The 26,794-nt window shown below is 45.0% G+C and overlaps 1 protein-coding gene across 1 annotated transcript; it reads left to right on the forward strand.

Moving 5' to 3' along the window:
- Positions 1-7,414: 7,414 nt before the first annotated feature.
- LOC146207906 (neprilysin-1-like) lies at positions 7,415-23,865 on the forward strand. Its single transcript, XM_084577756.1, has 3 exons — positions 7,415-7,738; positions 17,901-18,008; positions 21,721-23,865. The coding sequence occupies exons 1-3, from the start codon at positions 7,415-7,417 to the stop codon at positions 23,764-23,766; spliced, it is 2,478 nt and encodes an 825-aa protein (XP_084433882.1). The 3' UTR covers positions 23,767-23,865.
- The last annotated feature ends 2,929 nt before the right edge of the window (positions 23,866-26,794 follow it).

Genomic DNA, 26,794 nt, shown 5'->3' on the forward strand with positions numbered 1-26,794 from the left:
AGCAGTGCTTCACAGTCGGCGACAGCAAGAAAAAATTACAACACAAAAAGGAAAAAAGTCAGAACTGAGTGCTATTGCCCCGAAACATATGTTTAGGGCCAATAGCCTTTTAATGGCAGAAAGTGAAGTGGAACTCAAGAGGCTTCTGATGCGCGTACAAGAAGCGAGTGAGAAGTTTGGGCTTAAACTGAACATTAAAAAGACAAAGGTCATGGCGTTTTGCCCTATCAAGTCCTGGAGCATCAATGGACAAGAAGTGGAAGCTGTGACAGATTTTCTGTTCTTGGGCTCCAAGATTACCTCGGAAGGAGACTGCAGCCATTATATTAGGAGACGCCTGCTTCTGGGAAAGAGAGCAATGTTTAGCCTTGACCGCCTAGTAAAGAGCAGAGACCTTAGTCTGCCAACCAAGATCCATATAACTCGTGCTATGGTCTCTCAAGTTGTGATGTATGGATGCGAGAGTTGGACTGTGAAAAAGGCTGACCGCCGAAGACTTGACGCGTTTGAATTGTGACGCTGGCAAAGACTCTTGAGAGTTCCTTGGACTGCCAGAAGATCAAATCAGTCGATATTGTCGACCATAAACCCTGACTGCTCATTGGAGGTCAAATTCTAAAGTCAGCTACTTTGGTCATCTGATGAGAAGAGAGGAGTCGCTGGAGAAAGATTTGATGTTGGGAAAGGCTGAGGGTCACCGGAGAAGGGGTAGACAGCGAACGCGATGGTTAGATGGCATCCTCGAGGCACTGCAGATGAAGTTATGTGATGTTAGGAAGATAGTGAGAGACCAGAAAGCGTGGCGTGATATGGTCCATAGGGTCATGAAGAGTCGGACACGACTGAACGACTGAACTGAACTGAATAGCCTTTTATTCACGCCGTTCTAGCCGCAGTGTCATGAAGAACAAAAGCACGGCATATTGCTAATATCATCCTGGCTTTAGCACGGTTAAGAAGGGACGTCGAGATTACAACAGTCTAATACACTGCGCCGCATTCAAATTATCCTCTCTTATGAATTAAAAGGCGGGCACAATTTCCCTTTCACATCTGGGATTTTTCAAGCGAACCATACACAACCAAGCGGATGGAACCGGTGGCATAGGGTTGCTTTTGATTCTATTTTTAATCGATTATCTCCATGTAACGTTATTATTTTACATAGATCACCAGTGATAAAATATCAGCTATGAAATATTAATGGCAATTGTGACAGAAAAATGTCATGCTTGTGAAGCCAGCAACTGCGCATGTTTCTGTCGCAGAACGCTTATCTCAAGGTTCCTCAAATACGGATGCGTTATGAACGTTCTCTCCTTCGCTGTAGTCCGTATCGTTTACATGCGTTCGTCAGAAGTGGCGCCGGCAGTTCGGTTCTGCCGTGCAGCAAGTGGTAGCAAGCGAACCAAGGTGTGACATTAACGACAGGCGATCGTCCCTGAGGCCCCGTTCGGACACCTGGTCTTCAGGACCACAGCCGCGACGATGGATTCGACATTGCTATCTGCGCCAAACCCTCTCAACGCTACAAGTGACGTTTTCCGAAGCTGACTCATCTGCAAAAGGCGAGTTCACCCGCGAATATGTTGAACGGACAACCCGAACATGTTCAGGCCGAGGAGAACAAGGATTTGAATTATTTAATACTGAAGTTGAAGAGCATTGTAAACCGTCCACAAACTTCACATTCAACGGGTTCCGGTTTGGTTACGGGAACCAGTGATTTAGCGAGTAATTTAACAACTGGCCCATAGAGCTAATGACCATCGCCAGGGCGTGGGAATATGGGAACTTGAGAGGATTTTACGAAGCCGAATAATCCTTAGCATAAGAGACAAATAACTCTAAGAAAGACTAATTTCGGATAATCCACTTTATGTCATGTCTGTAGAAATTTGTGCTAAGGAACAGGGCAGAGAGCAGTTCGCACAGATCCAAGCAGGAGCCGTCTTGTCTTTCGCATCAGAATGTAACATAGAAGCGGTAAAAGCAAAAACGACCAGATGTTCAAGATTCGGCTTACAACAGCGCAAACCCAGAATGTGTCCCGCATTAGGAAGATATTATAACAAATGTAAAGGCCGAAATCATTTTTCGAGCGTGTGGCGCTTGCATCCCGCTCGAAAATACCGCAAGGACGGCACTTTAGGCTAGTATATATCACCGACGAAGAATATTTCCTTCAATCATTGGAAGTTCATGCAATTGCCAGTGACGAGCAGCGGTTAGCAACTGTACATGGGGCTGATGCTAAGGGGAAATGCAAGATAGACACGGGAGTGAACCACTGTGCCATGCTAGAAAGATGCGCAATTGTTGCATGGCATGGCGCTCTGTCACATCAGCAAGTGTTTTTTTTTTTTTGTTTTTTGTTGGCTTCCCAAGCATGAAATCGCGCTCTGTCAAAGCAGTGAGTGTTGGCTTCCTCCTTATGTATCTCATCTGATTCATGGACTAGAAATAGCGGGCAGTGAATGACAAGGAAGGGAGTATTCGCACTATAGTCACCCTACCTTTGGATCAGACAATATTTACACATCCGCCAAATCACTTCAGTAAACAATAACACCGCTTCTATCGCACAACACAAACCAACAAATTACACCATAGCACCGCACCGCCATTAGACCTGACATCATGTAGTATATGAATAAATGTTACCGGATTTCAACAACAGAGGAAAAGCGTGTCATTTTATATGAGATTGCTAAAAAGAAACAAGTTCTAGATTCAATTACTAGCCCTTAATCTTGTAAGTTGCATTAAGGTCGGTGCCTTTGCTAGGTGCAGGGGGGGGGGGGGGGGGTATGCTTGCGGATTCTACTGGGAACTGCTTAATCGTAGCGACATTTAAATAATAAATAGTGTCTGCAAATCAGGCACATGCACACAATAGCATGTAATAGTTAATAGTCACTCCTGCTGTCACCACCTGCAGTCCAAATCCGAGTCCTGCAGGAAAAGTAGAGGAGGGTGGGAGGTTACCACAACCAATGCTGACCCTGCACACCGGAAATCGCTAGTGGATAAGGCCGCTAAGGCGAAAGGCATGAATGGACACCCAGGAGGTGGGACTCAACTGTTGCTACTCTTCTATGCACAACATAAATTTTTCTAAGTGCAGGGTTATCACCATGCGCCTTGTAGTTCTGCTTTCACCAGCTTATCATTACGTAATAATTGGTGGAGGCTTGCTCCTTTCATAACTATGTGACAGGTGATGAGAATGATTTATAATACAAAGTCTATTCAGCCATCTCTGTTGAAAGAATCCCACGTGTACTTGCTCAGTGAAAATCTTATATTCGTATAACTTACTTAAACATCTCTTACTTATTTTGATTTTCATTTCTGTGTGCCCCACCCCTTATGTAATGCCCTCTAACGAGGGTCTTTAAGGTATAAAGTGAAGTGAAGTGAAACCAAAATTCTTAATTATTACGTAAACCAGCTAACGTTTGCTTATACCTTCGATAGAAGAGATAGCTCAGTTAACTTCTATTCGATTTAGGCAGCTTGGGGTTACAGCAAACAGAACTATGGCTTTCCCAATGCGTCATTTGAGCGTGAGAGCTCGTATTCGTGGAGGTTATTGCCTAGACCAGTTCCCTGCCAGTACCTTCTGTCCGTGCTTCTTTATGGCAATCAGCAAGCAAGAGAATGCTCTTGATTCAGTCCCGTTCCTTAACTTTGTTTTTTATATTAATGCATTTTGCCAGCAAATATAGTCGAAAAAAAGATTGTGGTATAGGAGTTTTCCTTTCCGATCATCTTTTTTGCCAAAGGCTCGGCCATGCTTGATCCTACCACCACCATCTTATTCGGAGCGTAAGAAGGGGCCTCCAAGTTCGCGCTTTAAGTCTTCTCACGCAATATATCAGCCTTGCTGCGGCTGCTAAATCAACCGGCGCCTCGAAAACGTGCCAGATGCGGATAGTTGAGACCACTCTAATGCGGTACCTGAAATAATAAAAAAAAAGAAGAAATATCACTTCGATCTTTGTGTGCGATTCTCGTGATGCAAATACGTCGAAGAAACGGGTGCAAAAGGCGAGTGCATTGACCTTCAGCGATTCTCCACACACCTCCCACACAAAAAAAAGAAGAAAAGTGGAGCAGGCAATTGGGGGCCGTGAAGGGATGAGCTGAGAATCCGAAGAGCGTATTCTCGGCGTGCCATCCCGGTCACTCCTCCGGGGCAGATCTGGTCCCGTCTCGTGCGCGTCCAATGGTGCGCGCAACGCACTAAGGGCGCTAGAGAAGGAAGGGTGCAGAGGGAGAGGGGTGATGCGAGAGGTGTCCCTGGCCGCGTCAAGTTCCCACCGGTGTCGCCAAAATCCTCCTTGAGACAGCTGTCACCATAAGCGCTGACGACCACATCTACGCTTCCTAAGACGCCCTCCAGGCTCCATGGGCCTGCGGTAACCCGGGCTCGGCAGGCTGTCTGGGGAGAACGGAAGGGAAAGCGGCAAGCGATGAGCCGCGCTAACAATGTGCGCCTGCGGAGAAGAGTCAAGTGGATAGGTGGAGATCGCGTTGTTTTAAGGCTTCGAAGCCATGAAGGCGCCCGAGCTGAGAAGTTATTTCGAGGCGCCCGCGGCCCTGACTCAGAACCCCGAGCCGGAGAAGCTTCTTTCATGTCCCTGGGTGTATAGCTGGCAAAAAGGGGGAATTTTTCGATCTGCATAAAGACGGCACCCTCTCTTTTGGCCCCTACCTATGGATGCCTGTGGACGCGCACACAACGGAAGAAGCGCACCTGTGCGCTGGTGCAGCTTTCAAAGACTTTCAAAGTTCTCTCTGTGATGACGGCGGCCATTTTAGCGCTCTTACAAATGTTTTTCTTTAGTGTTCTTTATTGATGGTAGATAAATTATTGATTTTTGAAGAGATAGTTCTCGAGACCCTTGTTAATATCGATGTGACTGTTCTCGTTCCTAAACAGAGCTGTACGTTATGAGAAAAAAGAAGCATTGAAGACATTTTCGGACGCGGAATATTATATTCGGATGCGCACAGGTAATTTGTCACAACTTCCGGATTCGCATGCCTGCTTGTCTTAAAAGATTTCCAGAACATGAGTTTGGTTCAGACAGATTGAATTTAAACGTAAAATGTAGCGAATATTTGGAGCGGAATGATATATGATGTGCATGGAATTAATTGTGTCTTGAATATAATATAGAAAACCGAGTAAACAACTCATGTCAAGCTAGTGCTTTAAACAGCGGTACTCCCAGAAAACCATCTAAGAATTCAACCTAAAAGGCAACACAGCCCAGTAGCTCAATGACAAATAATTTGCATGTAGCTCATGATTCATTAAGCGTAGAACAAGCAAGAGAAAAAAGTAGGCTAGAATCGCTGTCTTACGCTTTCAATAAATATAACCCTAACCCACTGCGCCGAAGAAACAATAAAAATCTACGCATTTTATTAATTTTCTTTCCCGTTATTACAAATATTAGCTCAACTTTGGTTAAGTTATGATTGAAGAAGCGGAGTACAAAGGAAATTTAAAAATTTAGGTCTCACTAGCGATTACTTCATCTTGCCCTCCTCCCTGTTTTGAAACCTCGTAGCCTCGAAAACTCACCACCCTGCCTCTGGCGCAGGTGGTATTTGACACCAATATGTACAAACACCGACGCCCTTGCCCTTTGAGCATACGCTCACAAGTGAGTTTATCTGTGATTCCTTTATATTGACGCTGCATTAATCGTGTAGCATCCCGTGAAAACATGACGTTCTCATGTATATCTCGCATAAATCGTATTGATCGAATGTGAAGTTTTACTCTTTTTTCGCTGCTGCAAGAATTTCATTGATATTATCTGAATTTTCACTTTTCGCTGCTGATGGCGGTAACCAAGTTGCCCCTTTCGCGCTTTGCACCCACTGAGCCTCAATGTCCTTTTTGAGAGCCTGTCTAGAAATTCAGAAATCCGCATACTGCGAGAAACAAAAATTTTATTGCATAATTTTAGGATGCAAAGATTGAGAAGCAGATCAGGAAAAAACGTCTTTGGTAAAAATAGAATTTTAAGACTACATGGGTCAACTGCTGGTTGTGTTCGCAGCCTTAACTTTTCTCAAGAGGTTTCCTAGAGTTCTGCAACGGTGTTTTATGTTGTGCTTTATACTGTAACTTGAAGGATGATATTGTTGCGAAGAAAATCGGCAGTGACGCGAGAGGAGCCCTCGCGCTAGGCCAGCCGTTAAATCATCCTTCGCCATGTCAGTATGTTGTGCCGTTCTCTTGCTTGTCGCCACGTAAAATTTTGGTGGAGGTGCAGGGTAGGTCATCCTCATCCTCGCCTTGGAGCGTCAGCGAAATCCTTACGCCAGGGCCATCGACCGAGAGCCCTGGGATAACGCAGCGCAGCTTCGCCCCAGGCCTTCCTGAACAGGCCCGACCAACTATACTGCTTCCCAGACCCCAGCCTGCATCTGAAGACAAGGAGCACACATGTACTGCCGAGAGGCCAGACCAGATCAAAGACCCGATAGACTCGAAGAACCTAAAGACAAGAACACGCAACCCTCGCCCCGCCCAGCCGCCTGACGCGACCTCGAGCCATCGGTCCCATAGATGCTTCGGTGGCGTATGGCTGAAGAGCTCCAGGGTAGGCGGATCACTCAAGCATCATCGTGGTCATCGTCATCGTGGTGGCAAGTGCATCATTCTCTTCTATCTCTCCTTGAACATCTACACCGTCACGTCATCATCGACTTCAAGTAACAGATCGGGACGATCGCTCGGTGGCCCCGGGAAGTGTTGCGAAGAAGAAGATTGGCAGTGGCGCGAGAGTAGCCCTCGCGCTAGGCCAGCCATTAAATCATCCTTCACCATGCCACCATGTCGCGCCTTTCTCTTGCTTGTCGCCACGTAACAATATTATTTTTGAAGGTTTGAGAAGGTAAACACGATCGAATATTATATGCGTTCACAACCCTACGTTGACTCGAACGGCATACTACTCGTAAATGATAAAAAATATACTCCTTAGCGCTGTTAGAGTGCTCAAAACAAGCATGCGGACGTCGTTACTTGCAAATCCGCTCTTCTCTCTCTAGTTCATAGGGGTGGTGTATGACTGCTGGACAAATGGTACTTCCCACCTGTTCCAAGCAGGTTGGCTGAACCCCTCGGCACAATACAGAAGATCTAACAAAACTAACCGCCTGCTTTTTTCTGTCAACCCGACCTTTGCAGGTCATTAGTTTGTTCGGAACTTTAAGCCCTCGAAGGAGCACAGCAGGGTTAGCAGAGCCTCTTCAAAACGCACACCCCTGAGAGAGCTGGGCGCCGGGCTAGGGGACGCTTGTACCCATTTTACCGGTGGGTGTCCGGCGGCGGGTTTCGAACTGATCACCTCCCGCAGCCGAGACGGGCGCGAGCTTTGAAACCATGCATCTAAAGAATCCTTTCTTGCTCTTGATACAGGCCGTGATTTACATCAGCCACAGCGATGCGGCTTCAGCTACTGAATGCGACCCAACTATGGTGAAGTTGACGGAATTGCACGGCCACCAGCGCAATGCATCGACAGGCTTTCCTGCTGACGACACACCGGGTCTGCGCAGCTGGACGACGCGCTTGGATCGACATCGAGCGCCGCCATCCGCTACGTCACCACTGTCAGAGCGTACTCAAGCGTGGCATACGATCGGTGGGCGTGGCGAGAGCTTTGGAACCATGCATCTAAAGAATCCCTTCTTGTTCTTGATACAGGTGAGAGACTACCGCCAGGCTTCTGGCTATCGTAGTGACGATGTGTGCCTTTTTCTCTGGCCGTGCCCCCGGCCGTTTATTAATGTGCTGAAAAATCTATATGTTTTTTTTTAACCTATTGGCTTCCTGCGGGGACGTTGAATTACATCCAGGCCCCTCTACCGAAATCATGCTGCGGACAATTATGGATGACTTGCGAGAGCTTAAAGAAAGCGTGGCCACAACAAACCGACGCTTAGATGACAGCATTGTTAAGTTAGCTTCCATTGACCGAAAAGTGGAGGGTATTTCGACCACTGTCAAGATCTACACAGCCAAGGTGGACGATCTACAGAAACCTGTTGACAGCCTACTGTCAAAAGTAGATGATCTGGAAAATCGAAGCAGGAGGAACAATTTATTACTTTATGATTTACCGGAACCAACGGAAAAGCCGTCCCAATCTTTAGAACAAGAGGTTTCCAAAAAAAATCTTTCAGGACATACTAAAAGTTTCAAACGTGTCAATGGAGCGCGTCCACAGAATAGGGAAGCCTAGGGACGGCAAATGTCGCCCAGTGACACTGAAGCTTTTGGACAACTCAGACAAATTAAAAATATTAAAAGTGTGCAGCGCCTTCAAAAACACTGACTATAGCATTACTGAAGACTTCTCTCCTAGGGAGTAAGCAATAAGGAAAATTCTTAGGACTTAGACGAAAGAAAACCGAGGAGACAAGATGTTTTTAACCTTTGACAAAGTTAGAATCAATGGCAATACTTTCAGATGGGACGAAGCATTGGATAAGGTAGTTCTGTTTGCAGCGAATTGACATACCCGGTCTATTTACAGTCAAAAACAGCGCAAAAGTAAAAGTAAATCTCAATCTTTGGAATCACCCCATGCGTTCAGTCTGCTTTCTGTATTACCTGTTAACGCCCGGAGCGTCACGAATAAGTCTGGCGACCTTGAAAACCTACTTCTCAGTTACAACCCGGACGTCACGCTACTAACGGAAACATGGCTTCGTGATGCTATTCCTGATTCCGACATAATACCCAGCTCGTACAACATACTTCGCCAGGACCTTTGCTCGAGAGGGGGTGGTGTCGCGGCCATAATAAAAAACGGCATTCCATTCACATCCATTGCTCACAATACTTGTGCTGAGATTGCTTGGATCCTTGTGCCGTCGTTCAGGTGCAACGTTCTTATTGGTGTAGTATACAGGCCTCCGAATGCAGACACCTCAATTTTAGAATCGCTGCGCGATATTCTTTACGCTCATAGTAAACGCTACACTCATATTATCTTGTGCGGTTACTTTATTCTGCCCATGATCAACTGGGACGACTTCTGTGCTCGACCTCCTTGTCAGCACGCCGAATTGTTGCTCGATTTGGAATTTTCTTTTAGTCTTAAACAGGTAGTAGGAACACCTACACGTGTTACTTCAAACTCGCGAACTATCCTCGATCTACTTCTTATCTCTGAAGCTGTCAGTGAAACATGATTTACTGTAGAAGCTTTATCAGGCATAACAGATCATGGTGGGGTCCTCTTTAGAAGTAATCTACCGCAAAAAAAAAAAAGACAACAAACAAAACCGATACGTTGTCCAGACAAAGAATTCTTGGATTTTAGGAAAGCGGCAGATGAAAGTGTACTAGACTACTTAGAACAAGATTTCGACACTTTTTTTGCTTTTGCTTTTTTTGCTTTGTGGGGTTTAACGTCCCAAAGCAACTCAGGCTATGAGAGACGCCGACACTTTTTCTCAAAAATTTATCCAGGGTGAATTCAGTGTTAATGATTTATGGTTGAATTTTAAATACGCAGTCCAAGAATGTATACACAGGTACATTCCAACAAAGCGCAAGAGAATGGCTCGCAACAACCCTTGGATCACTTGTGACATATTGCCACTAAAGCGCCGCCTGAAACGCCTGTCACGTTCCAATTCCTCTGTCGACCGTTCTCTGCTACAATCAATGCGCACAGAATTTAGGAACAAAATATAAGACTCAAAGTATCATTTCTTCAATGGTAAGCTGCACCATTTCTTTTACTAACGCTCCAAGGAAGTTTTGGATGCACATAACGAAAAAAAAAAAAAAAAAGGATCCGGTCACCAAAGAAGTCCCCAGTATGACCTCGGTCGAATCCTTTGCGTCTGCCGTGCACTCTTTCCAATGAAGCGCGTTAATTTTTGTGTCTAGTCTCATCTTTTTGCAGTTTGCAGATGTGTATTTTTTGTTCTTTTTAATGCTCTTTTTTGTAATTTTGTATAAGCTGCTTTTTTTTCATGCAACAATCTGTATGGCAAGCCATTTCCCTATGCTTTCTTGTCACTCACATTCTTGTTTACCTTGATTTGTAGTGTCGACTTTGACTTGTCTTTCCTGTATTTACTCACTCCTGCCTGGACTGCCAAGAGGCAGTTGGCAGTATCAAATAAATAAATAAATAAATAAATAAATAAATAAATAAATAAATAAATAAATAAATAAATAAATAAATAAATAAATAAATAAATAAATAAATAAATAAATAAATAAATAAATAAATAAATAAATAAATAAATAAATAAATAAATAAATAAATAAATAAATAAATAAATGTAGAACATTATGGCAACATTTTCGCGCACTGCGCTAGCTCAGGTAATGTATAGATACAGCTTTCGTCATACTGAGATATTGTGGATAAGTACCTTTCTCAAGGAGATTAGGCTTATGAGCTCACTTTTCTTTTGACTATCATAAGATCGCACGTACCATAACAATCAATATATGACACATATAGTTTTTTCGTATGTACAAAAACAAAAACCTTTTCCCCATTAATTATTCGTGGCAGTCTTAATTACTCAGTGCGACCACAGGTGAAAACATTTAAACAGAAATTTTGTGCTCAGTGGACGATTAGACGATTAGACAATCCTCATCAACGTGTACAAACCACTCCTTGAAACATTCAAAAGATTACTAAAAAATTGTGACGTCCAAGAAAGCTGGACTTGTTTCGGAGTTGAAGCTCAGTGGGTCTCGCGAAGGAACGAGAGGAGAAACAGAGCACTGGAGACATGGCTTTCAGCTCACCCTGCTAGCTGCTTGCGAGCCAAGGTATGAGGGGACTCATAATCTGACAAAACTACTGGTGTAATTTTTACAGACAGTAGTTGTACGATTTCCGCGTGAAAAAAACAAATAAAAAAAGCCATGGAAGCCACAGATTAGCAAAGTGCAGTAGCGGAAAGGGGATAGTGAAGACCTCTTTCGTTTGCTTTTTTTGTCGTGGTCACATTTTCCCACGCACACAAATTGACGATTTTATTCTAGCCGAATTAGCCTCGCTTTAGAAGACTTTGCGCTAATAGGCAGCAGTGGGCTGCTGTAGCATCCAGGCGACAAAATATTGATTTTGTGCGAATCAGTGTTAAGTAAAGCATCAGTTAGCAAGGCAGTAAAGTGATGTAAGGCTATGTTCTTGAAGTCTTGCCAGCTCTGGCTTTCCTTGACCTGCCAGGACCTTCCTGAACTTGTCACTCTCGGAGAGTTAGCCAACCGTGCCGGTTAGGGGCTGTCACGTGCTGAAAAGACAGATGAAGACACAAAAGCTTCACTGTTTGCAACCATTAGGGGCCCGACCAAAAAGTACAGGTACAATAATCCGGACAGGGCTGCCATTTGTTTGCTTTGAGGGTTCGGTTTTCGTAACGACGTCACGACTTTCGGGGATGGAGATGGATGAGGCAGTGTCAGGGCTTCACGCCTCGGCTGTGAAAACCGCCCCCTTCAGGTGCGCAAAAAGAGCGCAACGTGCCGGTCCAGAGGTTCGGGTATTGAGATCAATGTGTCACTGAGGTCATGCCCTACTATGCGAGCACAGTGGCAATAACCACGCGTAGGACATGCCCAAAAGAGACGCTTGGTGTCATCTTCCAGACCTCAACAAGGGAAAGGGCTGTCCACAACCAGGCTGTAAGGGGTATTACAATTCCTTGTTGGCGCCAGGTTAACATTTAATTTACTGTCTTTATATCGGAAAGCAAGAAAATAATTGTTTATGCATCAAGAAATGTGGTATATTTATTCAAACGAGCCCAGCTGCCTTGATAACCTAGCCTGACATGATCGAAGAGGAATTAAATGGAAGCAAGGAAAGGTATTTCAACCCGAGCATCTCATGTTAACAACATTAGAAAACGTTTTGGAGACACTACGCTTCTAAGGCTATAACGCATAAAGTTAATGGCTTCCGTCTGCCGCATCTTATTACGGATCTTCGATCGCGTACAGTCATCCCTTCCCGCATTTTCTACCGGGCTATCACTGCTCCCGTGATATGTGGTTCTGTAATTTTACATACATACTTATTCACATGCAGTCGTAAGATACTGTACATAAAAGGCCACACGATATGGATACAAAGCTCCGTCTTAGCCTTGCGAATGGGCCTGCATGGCATAGTGACACGCTTGCATGACATTTGGGTGTGCTATAAGAAATCCTGTGCAAAATTAATTCCTAACCAGTAACTAACCAAACGGATACCACTGACATCATCGGTTCGTCAAGGTGGTCCCCTGTCGCCTTTGCTGTTCGACCCATGCAAGGAAGGCATTTACCTTCTTGTTGTTAACAAGGCAGCTACACGTGGCTTCACATAGGCTGAGCGCGAAACTAAGATTTCCTGCTCATGACGTCGTTTTTCCATGTTTGTACCAAAAGTGCCTACTTGAAGCCTTACAGTCTACTCAACTTTTTGTGAGGTGTTAGGTGCGGCTCTAAATTATATAAATGGAGAGTGTGAGCACTTATTGTGAACTTCATCTGTGATTACTTATCACCCTTCGTTTCATAGAACTTCATCCTCATTTGTGAATCATCATCAAAATGCTGTGTGTTCGTTCCTCGACACCATTGTTGGCCGTTCCATTAAAGCTCGGTCTCTTAGCTCACAGTATTTATTTATTATTTATTCAAATACCTGTAAGGCCTCTTGGGGAGGGTATTACATAAGGGGGTACACGAAGCGCACAAATTTCAAATTGTGAGTACTCAAAATGCAGAAAAACTAGTGGAGAATATCAGAAAATACGCAAGCACCAATATTTGATGTGTAATCGAAGTTCGCACCAAATAAAAAGAGAGAAAAGGAGAAAAAAGAAGCTGCTCTTGGCGCTTGTCACTTACTGGCGCCGCCGTTGAATACGGCACTTCAGGAGCCACGCGAGCACAGTCGCATGAGCGATTAGTATTTTTCGGCCCTGTTGTGCTATTGACCGCAATGCCACCGATCATCAGAACGTTACACTGCGGCACAATCTGCAGAAAGATGAGGACGAGCGAGCTGCCTGGCTTCATTGCATGAGGTACTCTCGGAGAGAAATGGTTATTCATTAGGAATAACATGGTGGGATAAAAGGGGGGGGGGGGGGGGGAGTTGAGTAGCAAGGGGGGCAGCTTGGTCAGGTGCCTGCCTCCTATTTAAGGGGGATACTGCAATGGGACCAAGGTACTCTCAGAAGGAGAAACGGAAGCACCCCCATGTCTGTCGTCGGCCTGTCTCGCCTGACGACTATTTCGTCAACTCAGATTTTCTGAAACGATCAGGCTTCAATATATTGAGGTTGCTGCTGAAGCCAAGAGCCTTGTTTAGGTTGTTTAATTTTTTCCCAACACAGAAGTAAATACACTATTTTGTATTTTACCGTGAAGTTTTCGAAAATTTTCCCGCTTCAGCTGCTGTCGCACTAACGGCTAGCTTGCGCACGGGGATTGCTTCTTGTGGTAGCTTTTGTCTTGTAGTAAGTTTAAAAATGCCACTTACCTTGTTGGGCGCGCATGATCTAATCCTAAATATTCTGCGTCAAAATAGAGGAACCAAGAGACCCCAATGATTGTTCGGCCATAAAATGGCACTTGTGCTACCTGCCGTCTGCATAGGACTCGCGTGCTATGTGTGCAATGCGCCCATCGGCTGCCCTGCCATTTAAAACACTTAATTTATTTATTAAAATACCTCCGATCCCATTCGGCAGCAAAGATTTCCCTCGAAAATATTTCTTCCTTGCGCTTTTTTTTTTTTTTTTTGCAAACAACAGATGACGGCACTCCCACCGGCCGCAACTCGACGTTGGTGGCTTTCTTATTTTTTGTAACGATATTTATTGCCCCAGGGAATCAATAAAATATGTGATGAACAATGGAGAACTTAATAAATGAATGGAAAAAAGTTGCCTGACTTTATGAAGTCCAGGAGTGAGCGATGATGTGGTCCCTGCGTCCAGGCGATATACGAGGCTGGGTTGCTTGCTTAAGGGCCAGCTATAGTCAGGTGCCGGATTCGTGCCTGTTTCAGTGCTGGGCCGTCCCACAGCAGTTGGTGAATATTGGCTTCAACATTTTTGTTTTTACATATCGGACACCATGGGCGGGGATATAATCATCGACAGTGAGACCACGTCCGAGTGACAGCTGGTGTGAGGGCAACCCCGACTCGGATCCTCCAAAGCGCAACCTCCTCTGCACGGGTGAACCCGCGTTGGAGGGTTACCGCACACGGAGGGATAAGAGCACGTTTGGGGCGCCGGAGGTGTTTCTTTTTTGATAAAAGGAGGGTAGTGTCGTCCACATAAAGGAGCCTGGCAAAGAGGAGTTTTGGGTCATGAGGCGGGTCGCTATGTCGGTGTGACTTTGGGAAGGCAGAATGTCCCGTGGGACGCACTCAATACGTACTGACTGCGGGATGTGTGCCGCAAGCTCGTGGATGTCTTGACATATTTTTGGGCATTGGCTGACATGTCGGAGCAACCGTACTGCTTGAAGTGCGTCATTGTGAATGACAACGTGAGCCGCAGGGAGCATAGTTGTGGTGGCCACGGAGCAGAGTGCCCTCTGCACTGCCACGAGCGCATCGCAGAAAGATGTAGGTGGTTCCGAAAATTGGAACATAGAGGTCTGATCCAGTCTAAGTCTACACGGACAGTATAGATTGCTGTTTTATCTTGCCAGCCTTGTATGCTTGCATCCACGTACTACACTACAATGGACCCTTTAGGGTGGTGAGCATCTTGCTCTTCAAATCTCCGGCGATGTGACGATGCCGAGTTGGCAGACGTTGGTCTGCGGTTTTCTTGTTGTCGCCTAACTGTACAAACTTCCTGGGAGAGAGAACTGGCGCAGGTGGCTAAAGAATAATGTGTGAAGGTGTATATGCCCTGAGTTCTTGCGTGGAATTGACAGAGAAGCCTTAGGTCTGCGAGCATCAGGGCGCTACTGCACCAGCTCATCGATGGTGTTGCTCATTCTCTTGTAACGCTACGACCAGAGTGATTCGGAAGTCATGTAATGATCCTCATGGCTTCTCGGTTCACGGCTTCAAGGCGATCCGATTGTGCATTTGTAAAATGCTGGAACTGGGCTTTGATAAACAATACGTGGCTGCAGAACCGTCCGCACCAAATGGCATTCAACAGACGAGCCAGAGTCATTCGTTTTAGGAGCAAATCTTCTAATCAAACCTATAGTCTGAATAGCTTGCTTTTTTGCCTGAGAAACCCAAGCAGTTGCTGATCCCGATTGGTGAATAATTAAGCCCATAATTTTTACGCTCTGACTTTCTTTTAGTGGTGTGCCTGACAGACAGAGAAGAATTGAATTTGCAGCAAGTTTACGGAATCTCCAGCGGTTGGTGACCGACGTGTATGTAGTTTTACGCACGGAGAGGTGAAGACCAATCGATGAGGAGAGGTAATGTCTAATGATGATTGAAGGGCAGTCTCCTGAGTTAGCAGATCTTGGTGAGGGCTCCATATCATATCCATATCAGCGTATTTAAACTAGATTTCAGGGATGTGACATTACATACCTGAAATCTAGTTTAAATACGCTGATATGGATATGCCAGTGGGATGAAAGCCAGCGGGATGAAAGAAAAAACGTAAAAAAAAAACGTTGGTGACAATACAATAGAGAACTTTACTAGCCTCGCTGAGCCAAGGTTATCAGCGCCGGCAATTTGTGCCACGCGACGAGCCAGCTTGTTCTTCGCACGTTCGGCGAGAAGTGACTAGGGAAGTGACTGGTTGCACGTCCGCCGCTGGCCGAGCTTTTTTGCATTTCAATAAAATATGATCATATCCGGCTATCTCGACGCATTCTTTGCAAGTTGGATTGTATTGTATTGAATACATGTGGGCTACTTTTGACAGGCTAAAGAAGTCCTGCGTCTGGAGCCGACTCCATGTTACTTCCTGCCCTTTGTCGAGGTTCTTGTATGGTGATGGATATATCCGCTGTTTTAGCTTAACATGGTTAGTACAGTCGTGTAACAATTTTACTGCATCTCTCGTGAAATTGAGGAGTCAAGCTAGCTCCCTTCTTGGCTTGGAAATAATCAGCCATTTGATAGATATGTGACCCACCGCTTTATGAATTATAGAGACAGGAAACCATTGTGACCGGACCTCCAAATAACACTCAGGAATAATAAAAAAAAATCAAAAGTGAGGTTTTGCAGCTATGAACACATTTTTCACTGCTGCTGAAGTTATAGATGAAAGACACTGTAAACTCCAAAGACAGAAGAAGAAGAAGAAGGAGATCCTATGAAGAATGATCTTTGCAGAAGAAGAATGAGAAGAGAACACCTGTCTTTACCTGGCTGTCTTCCACAGTCATGACGGAGCGCAGCACCCAAGGGACGTTCGAGACTGCGCGCGAATATCTAACGGCTACCAGCAGCAAGCACACATCTTCGGGCACTGGTCGCTCACGGCAATGGAACGCAGTGAGAGAAATGAGATACGGGTTTTCAAGCCACGTCCCTTCATAGCGCCATTGTTACTGTCCTCAGTGCATGCTTTTCATACACTTTTAATCTGGTTATAGGTGGAACTTCTAAAAAGTTACACTTATAAGCGGAACGTTTTCAAAAGTTCCGTTTATAACTGGAACCTATGTGGAACCAGACTGCGTGTACCCAATGGGTGAATAATTTGCTTCAACCTCCAGCGATTTTCTTGCGTGTTGGGGCGCTGAGACACAGTTGTGCGCCTGCCATAAGGCATCCTATTTAGTGGCGGAAAGGTTTTCGAGCGAATAATTTTTCTATAAGAATATGTTATTATATTAGAATAGAGCGTAAATACAGCAACTTGTAACAACAGATGGCGCCTGTATTGTTCCGTTGACCAGTCGCAACAGCTAATCAAATCGGCACTTTAATGTTTGAATGCATCAAACAAAGCAAGCATATCAAATCTCGAGAGCTCGCAATGAAGTCTGGCTGTTGGATTTTTTTTTTCAGGTAACAAAAAACGTCTTAAGATCGCACTATACCTTCTTTAACAGAGAAATTCTTTGTCGAGTTCAGTGTGGACCTGAATTGTATCCGACTATAGGTGACGTCATACTGAAAAACCAAAAGTTCTACGAGGAAATAACCTCATAAAATCTTATCTAATCGCATAGACTCTCATACGGTGAGCATAATTATCATAAAATATCTCACATAAGCTATGATAATGTACAAGAAACTATGCGACGTTATGCAATTATATGTTACTTGTATGTGATTTCTTATGTGAATTGAGTGAGATTGTGTGAGAAAATGTGTGGTTATTTCCTCATACAATTTTTTTCAGTAGGGTATTGACGGGAATCTGCAGTTCCCACCCAATAATCACTAAGAGACAAATAAGGTCTTTTCCCCGGTCCCACAATGCAGTTACTATTCTGCCAGAATGCATGGTGCTGGGATGCGTGGACTGTGCGCCATAATTCAATACTCGGTAGAAAAAAACAATAAGAGCGAGTTGGCGGACTAGCTAAAAATAAATATAGAAAAAAAAAAGTCTATCATTCTGTAGTTAGGGAGCCTTCAACGAGAAAATAAATTTTCTGCTTATAATTAGCCACCTTGAAGCGTCACTGCTTAGTTTGCCTAGAAGAAATCCACCTTCTGCTGTAGCGACGTTTTAACTGTGACAAGTGTTAAGTGTGCACAGCTTATACAGGCCGGCGAGAACAATCACGTGAACCTGATTGCTGTTTAGAATGATATCCAATCGTGTTGGGGGCAGGGTGCTCTGGAAGATGTAAGCTAACCTGTATGTTGGCAAAGAGTTCGTGGTGATAACCGCTATGTGCTCACGGTTCTTTTCTTCTACCGTAGCCCAACCGTGGGGAGCTGGATGCTATCCCGGAAAGCAACTCTAAGATCACTGTGCCTAAGGGTTCGCTTCAAGATCTTCACACTCAACAATCAAGAACGTTTGAAAGCGTGAGTTTCTTCAATTCATGACTTCACAGACTGCATTAGCAGTTACCGCATATTGTAGGAATAAGACTAACCGAGGCGAAGCCATGTGTTAAGCCGCACGTAGTCGTCTTATCATATGCAGCCTCAGGTTCACTTTCATTTAATTCCTGCTAAGCTGCATGAAAACTTCTGCCAGTGCAAATGGCGTTGTGGTCGTAACTATTCGTAGCATGCCGTAACCTAAAATTCTTGCATCCTCTTGTCTCCCCCCTCCCCCTCCCCTTTCAACTACAAATATAGTGTTGCCGATGTAAGCTTGAGCCGTAAGGAAGACTTTGTTGAGTGGGTCTGTCGAGAACGCTCCATTTGTGGTCGCGTGGTCTAAACGGTGCTATGCCACGTAGTATAGGATGAGATGTTACATTACCCTTATGTGCGCATCACATGAGCCGAGTAAAGCTCCCCACACCTCAAGAGCGGAATCGAGGTGCGATATGAATGCCGGTGCCATTCGTCGGCCCAAGAGAGAGGGGTTCCGGGCAGTTTCTCTTTCTTTTCTAGAAGACGATGCGCTGAGGTTTAGTTATTGGCTTAGTTATATGTTTAGTTATGGGCTACTTCTTTACGCTTTCACATGGTGTATACAAATGAAGGCTATTAGTATGAGACCAGTCTAGGCTAGCTGCAGTTTTCTTGCAAAAGGCAACTTAAGTGGCATATGTAAGAAAGCACAACGGGAACTTCTAACTTGCCCGCAGTAATTGGAACACATTGTATATATCGGTAAACCTAATTCCTGGCCGTTTAATTTCATGCCGCGGAGATTTGTAAGTGTGGACAAGTTTGGGGCGCTGAAGATTCAATAGGCACCTCTTTGAGTTTCCACCGCTTAGCAGCATGATGCCCCTGTTTACGCTGAGATAGTGTGTTTGCCATACTTTCAGAGCTTAGGTTTGGCGGAACTGTCCTATGAGTCACATGGGCAAACTTCTTGGCGCATTTTAAAAACTTGTTCGCACGCAGAAAGCGACACGTAACACATGTCTTATGAGTGCCATGCCCTATTGCGATCTGAACACTGCACGAATGAACAATTTAGGTTTATTTTTTTAAGGATAGTTTCTGTGGGCCTTTTTGTAGTTCATGTAGATTTGCAGATATGCTTTTGACTGACGCGAAAGATGTCATGCATGGAGACGAATTTTTTTCTTGTCATTCCTTGTTATTCAGCGCTGGCAACTGATATTCAAGAGGTATTCAGGTTTTTTGGAGAAGAGTTAGTCACCCCAGCAATTATACATTGTTTTAGTAAATTGATGAAGCTTTACGTTCTTTTTAAATAATGAAAAAAGTGGAGTACATTACTTAGTTATTAAATATCGAAGGTACAAAGAACCAATGTGAAACAAACAAAAGCAATTTTGCGACAGTAAGCTACGAGACGGGCAACTTATCTTACAAAGTTGCACGGAAATGCGTAACTTTCGAAGCAGTAATGACTGGTAGACCCGGAAAATCGGAAATAAAATGGGCTGTGTAAGAAGAATTGGGGCGCATTCAACAAGCGATATCATGGTACAAAAAAGCATTTTAACTAGCATTTTAGGTAGCATTTTTAATAGCATTTTAAAGTAACTTATGAAATACGGAGATTGGAGACATGGTAGTACAGGAAACTGAATAACGAGGGGTATAAATGAAAGCGAGACTTTTCACATCCAGTTCGGCTTTTGGGTGACTGGCGACTTTGCGGAAATGGTCAGCTTATCTGTTAATTGTTTTCTGGCCACTTTGAAACAAACATTCAGCAGGCCTATGTTAAAACGTAGATAGTGGTGAAGGATCCGTAAATAGCCCTCTCACAGTGAATAAGCATTACAGTCTTACTCAAATGCCGACATACTCTTGGCTAAAATATCGAACTGCGTAATTAAATTGTGTCATTGTCACTTTCAGATTGTTCTCCAAACCGTAAAATCGGTAATAAGCTCTGACCTAATGTTGTATTAAGATTATGGGAGTTAGTTGAGCAAGACGCAGTAAACCATGTAATACCTTTATCTATTTATCTCTTCTTATCAGAAAAATACGCTAAAACACAGAACCGGCCCTGTCCCAGTGGATCAGTGGTTAGGGAGATCGAATGCTGATGCCAAGGGTGCGCGTTCGATCCCTGCCGCGACGGCAGTGGTTAAGATGCCCAACCACTGTGATGGAGTACCCGGGTTCGAACCCGACCGCCGGTGACTGCATTCGATGGAGGCGATACGGAGAGGTGTCAGTGTGCTGTGCGTTGTCAGTACACGTTCAAGAATCCAATGCGGTCGAAATTTCTGGAGTCCTGCACTGCGGCGTCTCTCGTAGTCTGAGTCGCTTTGGGACGTTAAACTCTGCGAACCAAACCAAACCAAAAGAGACACAAGACATGCGTGTTGTATGCTGTTAGAGACACAAACATTTATTATGAGCAGGCGTGAAATATTCAGCCTTAGGTGGGCAGCCTCCTCAGTACAGGAAACCGTGGACCCGAGCCATCTCCCGAGTCTGGCTGACCAGACTACGCTGATCCTCCAGACTGGGGACAATTAAAAAACCTCAACTGGTCGTAATTACCACAACCCATCTCCACTACAGTGCCCTCATAGCAAATATTATATTGGGAGCGTTAAACCCCAGAAACCATATCATATACCGCAACATACCATACCATACCATACCATACCATACCATACCATACCATACCGTACCGTACCGTACCGTACCGTACCGTACCGTACCATACCATACCATATCATACCATACCATACCATACCATACCATACCATACCATACCATACCATACCATACCATACCATACCATACCATACCATAGCATACCATACTAACCATACCGTATCGTACCGTACTGTACCATACCATACCATACCATACCATACCATACCATACCATACCATACCATACCATACCATACCATACCATACCATACCATACCATACAATGCAACTAGAACTTGTCCCGGTAACCTCTTGTGATATTTGTCTCGCTTGACAGACGAAATAATTGTTTTGCACATCCCTTAATCTAGTTAATCTGTATTTGTTCTTAAATGTAAACTTGTTCGAGCACCGCTATCTTTTCCTCAACTAAGGTTCTGAAAAAGATGCCATGGTAAGCAACACATCAAAACTGCGGAGCACAAAAGGCAACATGCATGGGACTTGGTAATTCACATAAGCGGTTGTCCCTACAGCACTTTTAAACGCAACTACTTCAAGCATTAGTGGAGTCTTAGTTAGAAAAGATCAGTTATTGGGCGAGTTGGTGACGATGTTCCATATCTACAGCGCGATAAACGAGACTAGAGAGAAAACATATAACGACAAACACAGCACTGTTTGCCGTTATATCTTTTCTCTCTTGTCTCGTTTATCGCGCTGTAGATATGGAGTGGAGTCTTCGCACATATTTTTTCATATTTTCTTTTAAGTCCAACCATAAGTGACAAAAAACGTGTTTCCTAGCGTCTCTGAACGATCTTTCTATATACTTCATTATATTAATGTAATCAAGAACGTGACAGGCTAGCTTCCAACGATTGTTTAATGTAGGGTTTTTGCCGCACTTTTTCTGTGTCCAGATTTCAGCAAGCTGCCAGAGGTTTAGGTGGTGTGTGCGCATGGGCTGCTGTTACGGAATACTGCAGTGTTGTTCTCTGTTCCGTGTCGATTTACAGACCCAGGCATCACCACTGACCCAGCAGTCTTGCAGTGAGTCATGCCGGAAGGCGGGAAGCGCGAAGGAGTTGGTTCTCCCGTTGCTCACTGTGTCCGTCGGAATCTGCGTCATCTTCGTCACCGTCGTGGTCGCTTCAATCCGAAGAGTTGGGCAAAGTTCATCGACGGAGGGGGTCTGCGCCAGTCGTAACTGCGTGCTCCATGCACAGCTCTTAAAGATGGCCTGGAACCCTACCGTTGACCCGTGCGTCGACTTCTACGGTTTCGTTTGCGGTTACTGGGAGATGCATGAAACGCGAAGCAGGTTCGACGCCTTGGTCTCCGATGTCGTCGATGCCGCCATTAGCAACCTGCGGTCCACAGCCAGCGAATCGAGGAGGGCAGGGAGGCTTTTCAAGGCTTGTGTCGAGCCTTCGGAATCCGACGTACGTGTCAACCTGCAATACTTTAAGGAGTTCAAAAGGAAGCTTCGCATGTACTGGCCTGAAGCTACTCCTCTAAACGATTTAGACGTGCACCCGCTTGACCTCCTGCTGGACCTAGCCATCAATTGGCGTATGGCATTTCTCTTCCAGGTTCACATCGTGCCAACGACGGTGAGGAAGTCGCCAGCCTTGGTCTTCACGCCAGGAACGTTGAACACAAAATGGTACGCGCAAAAGCTCACTGTACGGACACTGGATGAGTACGAATCTAACGTAAGAGAGCACTTTCGCGTGCTAAATGTTTCACTGTGGTTTCCCGTGAAGACTTTAGAAAAGATGGAAGCTACATTTGTGGCACTGGCCTTGGAATCAGCTCAGGAAGGAAATCACCAGGTAGCGAACGAGATCACAGCCATGGACGCGGCTGTACCTTTAGGTGGAAACGAATCGTGGCTCAGCCTTGTTAACAAGCACATTCTGCCCTATCGATTCCGACCTGGCAGTTTTATAATTACCAGTGTTAGGATGCTGGAAAACATCGCGAAACTTTTCAGAGGTCACCCTAAGGAAGCGATAATCGGAGTTCTTTCCTGGATTTTCCTTCAAGAGCACCTCTGGATTATTGCAAACAGGCCGGACCTAAGGTTCGGGACGGGAAAAGGAACCAAAAAGCACGTCGATTACGTCACGCTGTCGTTAGGCCTATTAGCGGCCGAAAAATACTTGCGAAGCGAGTACACCGCTGGTAGCCGTAGAGAAGTAAATAACCTATTTGGCCACATATCTTTGTCCTTTTATCATCGCATTAAAGGTGTCACGTGGTTAGACGCTCATAAAAAGTCCGTGACGCTCGGAAAAATTCGTAACTTAAAAGCGAAACTTTGGCCGGCGGCGCAGTTCTTCGATGCCAACGCGACGGACGTGCTTTACCGCTCGTTTCCTGATATGGCCGGGCCTTTCTTCGAGAACTTCATCGATTCTATGCGAATTCTTCGAAGTTACCTGACGGACACACTTGCCAACGACTTGTACCTGAAACAGTTTACTACGCCCTATGGGCCGTTCCACTACAACTATTACCTCAACAAGGCCTACATTTCGCTGGCAGTGCTGAAGGCTCCTGTTTTCTACGTGAACGGTAAGGACGTCATGCTGTATGGAAGCCTCGGAACTCTCTATGCTCAGCAAGTCGCTAAGATCATTGATTCTCGTGGCGGACACATCAATGACGAGGGTCGCACTGTCTCAAGAGAACAATACAGCTTACCTCAAGAGTACCAAGAAAAACTACTATGCGCAGCTATGCAGAACAGGGGTGCCGATACCGAGTTGTTCCCGCAGTTGGCAGGGTTGGAAATCGCGTTCGGCGCCTTTCACGACTTATCAGTGAAAGCCACGGCGCTCACAGACAACAGGGTGGAATCGATCGCGCAGTTCAGTGAGAAGGAGGTATTTTTTATGACGTACTGCACCGCGTTGTGTTCTCCAGAAAGTGAATTTAGTGCGAGAGACAAGTGCAACTTACCACTCAAGAATTTCGATGCGTTCGCAAGGGCGTTCGGTTGCCCTCCGAACGTATCAATGAACCCGACGCATAAGTGCAGAATATTCGATAATTAGGCATCGTGAACTTAAATTCGTTTGTGTTAGTGTGTTTTAACGCCGTATGTCTGTACGCTCTCATTATTTAACCTGTTGCGAAGGACAACTTTTGAAATAACGGTGTGATTGTTTGCATGGTGGTGCCCTTCTGGGGTTCTCACAAACACGTGAGCGTTATCCTTTGGAATTATGAGTTGAGTTATTTATTAACACTTAGGGAACTGTGACTTTGATATCTTTAGCAGAGTTTGATCCATTCATTTTTTTTCGTGAGCCTTTCTTGGCTAAGACACTCACATTGGCTAGAAATACCCACTAGCAGGCATAGTGGCGCCACGCTGCAGTGGGAATGAGACGTTGAAAGTTTTTCAAGGCTCAGTGCTGTCACGTGTGGATCCTCGAGGTGGCGCTAGCGGCTATAGCCTTGGCTAGCAAGTGCCCACTATGTCCCTATTACACGAACGCTGCACGATGTAACGTGAATGACCGGCCTCATTTATCGGAGTTGTGTTCTTTGCTAATTGAACAGTACTTTCGTGATACTAGTTTCAACGAGTTAAGGACTATGAGCGCCGTGAAAGCGAAAACTGTGGGCTGTTTTGTGAAGCCTCTGCCACTATACCACGGGTGGTACACAGATGTGCCACCTGCTATGGTTGACATATGGTGAAATCGAAAAAGAGAAATCTCTCCTTTCCTCTTGGGCGAGAGAGTGGAGAGGCTGAAGACTCGACAGGATATAACGAAATACTTATGTTCCTCATGGCAACGTCTTCGGAGTGGAAAAGACGTATGTACGCTGTCACATTTTGTCAGAATCATTTAAACTGACCGCACCTAATGTTTTACTGTTGTCGTGGTCTAGTTTAACTGAAAGCATTGTTATTTGTCATTTTAGCTGAGTGAGATCAATACTTTTGTGCTTGTGATGCGTTTGCGTTCGGCGTGTTTTACTCTGCTGATGTTAGGTGTGCACCTCTAATATATGCATGCGCCCTAATGGTCATCAAGAGGCTTTACAAGTTACAGCCCAACCTGCACTTTCCAGTATTTTATGTCTTAGCCTCGACAGTAGCCGACCTTAAGAATATGGCAAATAAGGCATATTCGGTAAAGGATACGAGAGAGTTGCAACATATACTTTGAAAATGGAACGTTACTGCTGTGAACGAACTTACTGCTGGGAACTATCTTAATTGTTTCCCGCGAGGCTAGAAAGTACCGCAAGTCGACGAGTAACATTTTCTGAATCCAGGTGGCGCTTCGTTTAGCTTTTTTTTTTTTTTTTTCAGATGATACCGGGGTCATCATTTTTAGGATGACTCGACTGACCGCACCTTAGTCACGTACGGCTGCGACTCAGAACATGGTCACGCGTCAAATGCTGCCATGATACTTTTAGCCTCATAGGAACTTGCCACAAAGCACTTATCACAGAGTCGTACTGCTGTTGACTGAAAAGGTTGTCACGCTCAGTAATTTTATTCTTTGGTCGTCATAACTAACGCATTTTTACAATAATTCAATACTGAAGACGTCGATGGCAGACGGTGGGGGCGCTTCGTAGCATCGCCCAATAATGACATTATCTTGAGTAAACGACCATTGCTTCTGCGGCCAGCAAAACTCGAGCTCTATACTTGAGCGCGCGAAGTATTATGCAAGAAAGCGTCATGACGGCATACGTGGTACAATAGAAAAAAGCTTGCCGAGCGAGGTGCCCGTATAATGCGTGATGCCAGCGCACGTAAAGAACCTCAGGTGGCTGAGATTATCGCAGTCCTCCACTACGGCGTCCCTCATAGCCCGAATCACTTTACGACGTTGATCCCCATAACCAATCAAACGTGATATGCATTTAAGACACCCGGTAGAGAATTTGGATAGGAAAGAGGAGAATGAATGCTCCTAAGTAGCGTTTTCTGTTCACCGCATGCCTTTACTGTCAAAATACCTGCCTCTACACTTTAAAAATAATCATGACAGTCGAACCTTGATACTACACCCGTCCAATTTCCCAGATCCCTGATCTATAAAAAACTGCTCTCCTGCTTCGGCCTTGGAACTTCAATGACTGCTCGTGGACTGTGGATGACCAAGGGTAGCCAGCTCGGGGACCCTAAACAGCGAGCGCCATCTGTATTGAGGCATCGATGGTCGTCGAAATTATGTTAATGCGACAGTGTCAAAGCTCGCTCTCTGCATAAAATATGTCGTCCTGTTGACGCGTTTCGCGCGGAAAATTGCGAGCATGTTTACGGTAGGTGGCAGGCGAGATGACTGGGCTCTGACTACTCGGCCTGTTGGGCAATGTCACAAGACTCTATGACATGAAAAACTTATAAAGAGCTGCCAACTCGGACAGCTCCTTTGTGATGGAAGTCGAACCATCCGGGTCCCTTGGATCATGAGTAAGGCATACTTCCCCTTTGCCAGACAGGCACTTTCCCAGGGCTTGCTTGTAACTGATTTTTAACTACGTCGGGGCCCTAGTAACCTACGATAACCTACGGCTGTATATAGTTATGAGTATACCTGAGATAACAGAGGCACACAATAAGGAATTAGGGATTAAACGAAGAGTAAAGTGCTCGAGCGTGAACAAGGGTCCACAAAGGGAGCAGCAGACTGGGTCCGTTAACGAATTGCGTCATGTCCTTCTGTCCCCCAATTTTTCTGGTGTCTCTTAATTTTTTCTCCAGCTGGTGTGCCCCGATTATTCATTAAATATTCTTCCTTCTCCCCCTGTTCATTCAGTTCAGTTCAGTTTAGTCGTTCAGTCGTGTCCGATTCTTCGTGACCCTATGGACCATGTCACGCCACGCTTTCCGGTCTCTCACTATCTTCCTAACATCACATAACTTCATCTGCAGTGCCTCGAGGATACCATCTAACCATCGCGTTCGCTGCCTACCCCTTCTCCGGCGACCCTCAACCTTTCCCAACATCAAATCTTTCTCCAGCGACTCCTCTCTTCTCATCAGATAACCCTGTTCATTACCATCACGTAAATTTAAGCAGCATTAAGAGAGTCTGAGTCGTAATA

The sequence above is a fragment of the Amblyomma maculatum genome, chromosome 1 (assembly GCF_055883805.1).
Source record: "Amblyomma maculatum isolate TAMU_Amacu chromosome 1, ASM5588380v1, whole genome shotgun sequence".
NCBI classification, from domain to species: Eukaryota; Metazoa; Arthropoda; class Arachnida; order Ixodida; family Ixodidae; genus Amblyomma; species Amblyomma maculatum.

Bases quoted from the DNA above. Each gene is read 5' to 3' on its own strand.
- LOC146207906 (XM_084577756.1), top strand. From the start codon at position 7,415: ATGCATCTAAAGAATCCTTTCTTGCTCTTGATACAGGCCGTGATTTAC. The intron at 7,739-17,900 runs GTGAGAGACTAC...CTTCTACCGTAG, and splicing joins CCTTCTTGTTCTTGATACAG to CCCAACCGTGGGGAGCTGGA. The intron at 18,009-21,720 runs GTGAGTTTCTTC...GTCGATTTACAG, and splicing joins AATCAAGAACGTTTGAAAGC to ACCCAGGCATCACCACTGAC.